This window comes from Miscanthus floridulus, chromosome 8 (assembly GCF_019320115.1).
Source record: "Miscanthus floridulus cultivar M001 chromosome 8, ASM1932011v1, whole genome shotgun sequence".
Taxonomy (NCBI): Eukaryota; Viridiplantae; Streptophyta; class Magnoliopsida; order Poales; family Poaceae; genus Miscanthus; species Miscanthus floridulus.
The window spans coordinates 35,890,457-35,898,497 of NC_089587.1; the positions used below are offsets into that span (position 1 = coordinate 35,890,457).

General features: G+C 46.1%; 2 protein-coding genes across 3 annotated transcripts; one reads left to right on the forward strand and one right to left on the reverse strand.

Annotated features, from left to right (window-relative positions):
* The first annotated feature begins 262 nt into the window (after window positions 1-262).
* Window positions 263-2,356, forward strand: LOC136471602 (MEIOTIC F-BOX protein MOF-like). Of its 2 annotated transcripts, XM_066469348.1 has the most exons (3): window positions 263-1,477; window positions 1,600-1,734; window positions 1,854-2,356. In XM_066469348.1, the coding sequence occupies exons 1-3, from the start codon at window positions 422-424 to the stop codon at window positions 2,205-2,207; spliced, it is 1,545 nt and encodes a 514-aa protein (XP_066325445.1). In that variant the 5' UTR covers window positions 263-421; the 3' UTR covers window positions 2,208-2,356. The 2 variants fall into 2 exon arrangements, with proteins under 2 accessions (XP_066325445.1, XP_066325446.1); XM_066469349.1 differs by lacking the exon at window positions 1,854-2,356 and having other exon boundaries at window positions 263-984; window positions 1,600-1,728.
* A 905-nt stretch (window positions 2,357-3,261) lies between these two features.
* On the reverse strand, window positions 3,262-6,593 carry LOC136471603 (reticulon-like protein B2). Its single transcript, XM_066469350.1, has 5 exons — window positions 6,290-6,593; window positions 4,149-4,329; window positions 3,931-4,072; window positions 3,771-3,840; window positions 3,262-3,684 (listed from the first exon to the last, which is right to left on the reverse strand). The coding sequence occupies exons 1-5, from the start codon at window positions 6,420-6,422 to the stop codon at window positions 3,515-3,517; spliced, it is 696 nt and encodes a 231-aa protein (XP_066325447.1). The 5' UTR covers window positions 6,423-6,593; the 3' UTR covers window positions 3,262-3,514.
* Window positions 6,594-8,041: the final 1,448 nt, after the last annotated feature.

An 8,041-nucleotide genomic window follows, 5' to 3' on the forward strand; every position in this document is an offset into this window, starting at 1 on the left:
ACTTGCTACCTGGGAAGATGCAGAGGTCATACAGCAACGTTTTCCTTTTGCTCCGGCCTGGGGACATGCCGGGTCGCAAGGGGAGGGGGTGTCACGACGCCACACCACCTAGTGAACATGGAGCCTAGGAAAGGAATTCGCAGAAGGCCCAAGATCAAGAGAGTGACCGGCCCATAATGGGTTCGTAACATTTGTGAGCCCGAGCCCATCCGGGGTAGTAGAAGAATGAAAAGAGGAGAGGGAGAGAAGAGAAGGCAACCAACAACTCTCTAAAAGTCTAAACCTAATCACACTATCGGTCTACGGCCTGGCGGGCGGACCTTGTTTTTCCCTTTTATGAGTTTCCCGGCGCCGCCGCAGCGAGCGTCGTCGACACGCTGCCTCCCCACAAGCCACCGGCCGCCGGCCGCCGGCCGCGGAGATGGAGCTTCTGTGTCCCAGTGCCAAGAGGAGGAGATCCGAGGACCTCGCAGCCGGTGAGCCCCCGCCACGGGCGACGGAAGCCACGGAGGCGGCCAATCTAGGACCTACAACCCACAGCGAGGAACCGCCGCCGCCGCCTGATGCTGGTGGTGGCGGTGGCGGCGGCGGCGGCGGTGACGTCGACCGCATCAGCAGTCTCCCCGACGCCGTCCTCGGTGAGATAGTTTCGCTTCTCTCCACCAAGGAAGCCGGTCGCACCCAAATCCTCGCCTCCCGGTGGCGCCACGTCTGGCTTGCCTCTCCTCTCGTCATCGACGGCAGAGACCTCTGCACCAAGCCCGAGGGCCTCCGCGACGATAAGCTGTTTACCGCCGTCAACGAGGCTCTCGCCAGCGCGGTCTCCCTCATCCTCTCCGCCCACCCGGGCCCCGGCCGCCGCTTCTGCGTCCCGCCGCACTATCTCCACGACCGTCCCGCCACCGTGGACGCCTGGCTCAGCTCCCCGGCGCTTCACAACCTCCAGGAGCTTGATTTCTGGGAAGGGAAACATATGACACATAGGTATGATCGCCCGTATCCGTTGGCACCGCCACCTGCCTCTACTTTCCGGTTCTCGGCTACCCTCCGAGTTGCTACCTTGAGCAAATGCGAGCTCCCGGATAGCTCAGTGGAAGGGATTCACTTTCCCCACCTTAAGCAGCTCGGCCTTGAAAATGTCAGCTTCTCCGAGGGCTCACTGCATACCATGATTTCCAGCTGCCCTGTCCTGGAGTGTTTGCTGCTAAACGACATCTTTGGGGTTGGCTGTCTCCGGATTAGTTCCAATACCCTTAGAAGCATCGGTGTCGGCACTGATTCTAATTGTTGTAGGACCAATCTCCAGTTATTACAGGAAGTCATAATTGTCGATGCCCCTTGTCTTGAAAGATCTCTCTGTCTTGGTTCATTCAAGCCAACCAATTTAACTATAATCTCTGCACCTAAACTGGAGACATTAGGCTGTCTTGATTGCTATGAACGTACCAGGCTCGTGTTTGGCACCATATTTATTCAGGTAGTCATGACACTCTATTTTCTTCCCATGAAAAGTCTGCTGAGTTTTGTTTTCTATTACAGAGATTTTCATGTCATCTGCATTTGCACATTGTTTGATGTTTTGTTCAATGCTTGATTCAGGGATTAAAAGTTGTAAGCTTGACAACAACATTGAGCAGTGTCAAGACTCTAGCTGTCGCATCATATAGTATTAATCTCGATACGGTTATTGAGTTGATGAAATGCTTTCCATGTCTGGAGAACTTGTACATAAAGGTAGTTCTTCAGTTACAGTTTGTGGATCACAATGTTCTTATATTCTTTTTCTTGACTTGGTGTTAATCTTGTACCAATGCGGTTTGAGTTTTCCCATTTTAATCTGTTTTGCTCTTCAGTCTTATATTTCAGGAGAAATGAATCGGTGGCGTCGTAAACACAGGGATTTCATTAAAAGCTCTTATATCCATCTCAAGAAAATAGTGTTGATGTATCGAGGCGTCAGATCACAAATCAACTTTGCCTCATTCTTTCTACTGAATGCGAGAGAGTTAGAGTTAATGAGGCTCGAAGTTGGAAACACAAATTACAATGAGGCTTTTTTTGCAGAACAATATGGGATGCTTCAGATGGAGAAAAGGGCCTCGAGAGGTGCACAGTTACATTTTACAAACAAAACATGTACCCATCGTAATCATGTTAATCATGTCCGTGATTTGTCTGTAGCAAACCCCTTCGAATGTACGGAGTAGATTGTAGAATTGGTCTAGGTCTTTTGCCTTGGTCTTGCCACTCTCATTTGGTATTTGTTGGAACAACTATTTCTCATGATTGTAGTGTTTTGAATATCTATTACCTGGAACATGGGATATCTAAACAAAATATAGCCCATTCTTAGTTTATGGTATATGCAATAAACTGACTATAGTAGAAATAGTAAATATGAGCCGTGTGCTATTGTGCAAGATTGCTGCAGTAGACATTTTTTATTTCGAGTTCTGAATATCAGCAACCTCCTCAGTAGATTTATGAAATCTTCAGTTGGTAATACATATTAGTCCAGTAAATTCCAACTCAAGGAAGCAGTGCTGTACGTAGTTACAAAATCACCAATTAGATGTTTCTTCTTATGGTTTCAGGGGAAAACCCCGGACCCTTAGCATTGCTATCAAGAGCAAAAAATTCAGGTTCAAACATTTAACAACATCAGGCACCTGGTATCTCTGAGACAGAGCACAAGCATGGCTCAAACTACCACCTCCAATGTCCACAGTCCACTCAGGTCTTAGGAACTATATTAATGGTATTAATGAATGAACTGTACTTACAAAAATGTGGTCCAGTAATGAACTCTAACATCACGGTTTACCAAAAAGCGGACCTCCTGCTCAGCCGTAAACTCCAGACCTTCAGTTCAAGGTCTTCGCGGGCATCAAGCATGTCTTCCATCAGTCACCAGTCATCGAGAGATCCTCTGGGCTTGACTCTTGATGCTACCTTCCCGAATTAGATGCTCCTTTTGTTTTCACATATTACCTTACGACCTTATCATTGTGATGTGGCAACATTTTTTCAAAGAGAAAAAAAATATAAAGTGCCATGCCGACGGAACTCTTTTAGTTCGCTTTCAACTTTAGATGAGCCACAAAATTAAATGTTTATGAAACGATAAAATAAAACTTTTATTCATATTTCATTACATTCTACGTTCTTAAAAATAAGGTTGTAAAACTCTCTACTAAGAATGAGCAAATAAATAAACACAACTGCCTGAGTCCTAAGCTACATATACACATTAAACCAAAAGGCCATTAAATCCAGGACCCAAAATAATTCCTGGTGGAATATATTTACGACACTTTTGAGGTTCGTCTACATCCGTACAGGTTGGTAGAAACATATAGGGTTACACGACCAGAACATATACGTGATAACTGTACACCTACACAAAGCCCACGAATGACGAACCGCATCAGACCATTGAATACAAACTCTCGCCGCCCAAGCTGAAAACAAGTCGCCTGTCATCCTCCAGGTCTGAGTTTCTGGGTGGCCTGATCTAGTTCTGTTTCTTATCTTTTGGTGGAGCTCTCGGAATCTTGCTCAGAACTTTGGCGTCCAGGACCTTGTACTGCTTGCAGAGCTCACTGTGTGCCTTTGCAGCGAACTCGTCCACCTGGTCCTGATACTTGTGGTACAATATCGGCACCGTATGGAGGATCAAGACCGCTGTTTGGAGAATTGATGTTTAGCTAACTAGAGTGGGAGCTCAAAGAATCACTAAAACAGAGTTTTTGGAGCGTAAAAACCCATACCAATGTACATGAATCTCAGGAGATCGCAGAGCTCTCCGATCTCTGAAAGAATCCAAAGGGCAACGATCACCTGAAACATTGGAACAATGATTTGGTCAGTGTAACCTTGCAAACTGTCACTGAAAAGGGAAAAAAACAAATGGGTCTCTGAGATTTATACGCCTAGGAACTTCATCAGGTTATGGCCCAGAGCAATCTCCCGAAGCAAGGCAAGTGCCTTGTTGATGTCAGCACGCAATGCTAGCGCAATGTTCACAGCAAGATCTTCAGATATCTGCACTTCAGGAACATCAGGAGGACTCCTGAAAGTGAAACACTTGATATTTAAGAAATTTGGTCAGCGTGAAGTGCATATAAATCTATGTATCTCTTCCTTACTTTTTGATAAAGACAGTGGCATTGGACCATAGGAACAAGATGGTCAGTGCAACAATCAGCACATGAGAAACCAGGGTCAGGAGATGGTATTCCACAATTTCGAACAGAACCCATAGGATAGTTGCACCACCAACTACAGAAGCAGAGGTCTTCTTGTCTTTCCACAACAGTACATCAGCAGCTTCACAGAGGAACACAGATGAGAAGATGGAATGGCTTCAGGATAGATTATGCAACCATAAATTTGAGTAACATTTTCATTAACATAATTCTGTTGTGGTTATTTTCCTAATGAAAATCATTTATAACATGGCATATCAGATTTTTATTTCTCCTTTCCTCCCCCTTTTTTTTCACCACAGGACATGGTATCGCTGAGGCTGTAAAAATGGTCTCTGACTCTCTGTCCCTTCCCTCCACATCTCTATCATATCTTCCATTTCTAATGCAAACTAACAGGAAAATAAAAATTAACCCCTTGAATTGTTCTATCTTCATCCAAAACTTCTGTATTGCTGTTCAATACCTTAACCATGGTCGAGGGCATGGGCTGCAGCTTTCAATTCTTCTAATCATTTAATTGAAGTAACACTGAAATTACAAAAAAGAAAAGTCTACCAGGGACCTTACAGCATCTCCAAGAGAACACTTAAATTAATCTCATTTTCGTATACAGGGTGCACCCTAAACTGAAACCCCTCCTAAAACTTGTTCTCCCACAGCAGTTCCCCTAATTATCACCATCCTATTTTTCAAACTAGTCACATCAGCTATTTGGGCCCATGATTTCTTCATTGAACAGAACTATTTCTTTTTTTCTAGGTTGTAGCACCGCCATCAGCGTCTCTTATCCGCCGCCAGCAGCGTCTAGCGGTCTAGGTGGACTCAAATCGCGTCTATTTCGTTTCCAGCAAGCAGTGTTGTGGGGGGTACCGTCCTCTCTTTTCAGATATGTTTCTGGTACCGTCCTCTCTTTTCAGATATGTCCACGTTTCTCTCTTTTCAGATATGTTTCTGGTACCGTCCTCTCTCTTTACAAATAATAATTCCAAGGTTTAGGTCTTCAGGACACATGGAGATGCATCACCTTAGCGGCTGTTCGGCCAACACATGTGTTTATGATGGGCATACTGGAATCAGCAGCCGGCGCTGCAGGAAGTCGACGCCAACAGGGGAACCTGTTGCTGTCGCAGGGGATTCAGGGGAACATACTGATCATGTAAGATGCTTATAGAATTTAGTTTAAAAGTATTGAATCTTCCCCTACCTAAACAGTTCCAGATAAATAACAGTGTATCTGTGTTTAGGATTTTTTGTCAGATCCTAGCTGCGGATGTGGAAAATGTCTTTGTAATCCAAAGTTTCTTTGTGTTAATAGCATGATATGCTAATCGTCGCATTCCTGAAAAGCTAGGAAATCTTGAGGAATTTGTAGCATTCTCATTCCCATGTCTATGAACAGAATCCACAACCTTTCTTTTAAACAAGCAAAATCCAGATACTTATTGGCTTTAGGATGACAACTACATATATATGTAGATTGGAGAAGCCCCAAATCGCCGACTGGATAGAAATGATACTTTTCGTGATTATCTGCACTCAGTCGCCGAAAACTGGCTACGTATTTACTGCTTTGTAGGGGTACAGCAAAATAATAAAACCCCAATCCATCAGTGCATATTTAAATGTGATATAATTGAAATTTCCTAAGGACATATTAAACTCGTATATGAACCTGCGCCTTTCAACAAGAACAGAGGCATGAAAGTCTGGAAGACAGAGATTACTGTACTGGTCGGCGCTCACAGCCTTACTACTCAAGTAAACTGACAAAAATAAAAACTACTGGGTGTTAAGAACTATCCGTAGTTCTGTACCCATATCAAGAAACCCTTGCGAACTGTGAATAGCCCTAGAGGAAGAATGAAAGAATTCCGCTCCTAGCAAGGCAGCGATGACTGGAGCTAAACGTAACAACTAATTACCGCGATCAAGAAATCGATAGGGGGAAAAGAAATCCGCCTACACGAATCGTGTCGTGCTTACTTAAGGAGAGCAGAATTCCTGTCCGACGAAGCAATCAACTAGCCAAAAACAAAAAAGAACACAATAAGGCAAGAAGATCAGAAAAGGCCTCATACTTTTACCCCCGCCGAGAGCCTTGTGGACAGACTTGTCCTCCCCAAGGAACCAGAACCCCCGGGACCTCGCCGCCGCCGGCGGCGAGGACGCCGTATCCTTGGCGGCGGGCGTCTCCTCCGCGGGTGCAGCCATGGCCGATCGAGGAATCAAGCTTGTGGAGCGGCAGGATCGACGAGCAGGAGGCTGGAGGAGTGGAGGCAGAAGCAGTTCCCCACTTTCTTGGTGTGCTGCCTTTTTCTTTGGCGCTGGGCCTTTCTTTCTTGCTACGCCTCCTGTGATCGTGCTTTGGAGTTTGGACTGGTGTGTCCAGTGTGTGTGCTTCCTTTCCCGGAACCTTCTGAATTGACGGCAGAGGCTACGAGAATTCAGGGCCTGATTGGTGGCCTTCCAAGAAACTTAAGCCGAAGATTTTGGTAAGCTATGATTTTAGCTATCGTTTGGTAATTAATTTTTTATATTTGGCTTATCAAATCTATGACAAAATTTGTACTCAACTTTAGTTTGCTAAATCCATGGCATGTCAAATTTTGACCACAAATCAATAAGCCCTCATTCATCTTCAAGAATCGGATTGAAGTCTTTTTCATGTGTATATCCTCTAGCTGTCCTGATATACGTATCCACGGTATGTTTCGTTGCATTTATAATAAATAAATTAGTTTGTGGCAGGCCAGTGACAGTGAGAGTCATCACGATCTCTCGCCCCGTTCGTCCCTGGTTCGTATATTTTTATTCAACGAATAATATTTTTCTCTTATATTAAATTAGTCAACAGTATTTTTAGTCATGACTTATCAGCCGAACAACATCGATAAGGCTATGGGTCTGGTGAGGAGCCTGCTGCAGGCAGCGCCAGCGCGCACGAAGACAAGAAAACGTGGCCATGGCACATTGGCACTGGTGCCTTTCCGGCGGTCCGCGCAGCGTGTCACAGTTTGGTTTGTTGTCTCACCAACACGAACCGCTGTTGCGGTACAAGTACAAACTCTACTCGTCCAAACCAACGAAATAAATTAGCTGCTTTTCATGTATCCGCACACACATCCTTCCTGGGATCTTGTGGATCACCTGTCCATCTCTCTCTCCCTCGCGTCTGAGCTCTACCATCGTTGCCAACATGCTGAACTACTGTTTCACCACCCTGCCTGAGCGTTTCTCCGTCGCTATGTCCTCTCTGGGTGTCTTCTCCACGAAAGTCACCAGCAGGAACGTCGCGAACATTATTCTTGCGCGTGGTGCACAGAAGCTTGGCACAACTTTGTTCCTCCTCCATGCCTCTCAGGCTGTGGCCGAAGCCGCCGTCCATTGCCGGCCGGAGTTGGAGAAGGAGCCTGTTCCCAAAGAAAGTCTGCAAGTGGGGCCAGACAGTAATGGCAAGGTCATAGCACAAGTCAAACTGAGCGATCAGCTTTCGGCGCTGCCATCCAGCTCCAGAGCTGCTACATTAAAAGCCAAGTGGGTCTCCAACAGCTCCTTGCCGCCTCTCCTCCCTCTGCCTCCCTCAGGTGCAGTCAGATCAAATTATCTCCGCTTTTGCACCTCATCCCACACCCCCGCATTCATATCGCGACGCACTGTTGCTTGGTTCCACCCCGCCACCAAAACCACCAGCTCGCCTTGCTGGCGTTCGCATATCCTCCGCTGCTTGCTTCCGTTGTTTCGCCACTGACCATCAGATACGTGCCTGCCGCGAACCTGTTCGCTGCCGTCGGTGTGGGCTCTCGGGGCACCGGGAGCGCCACTGTGCCAAG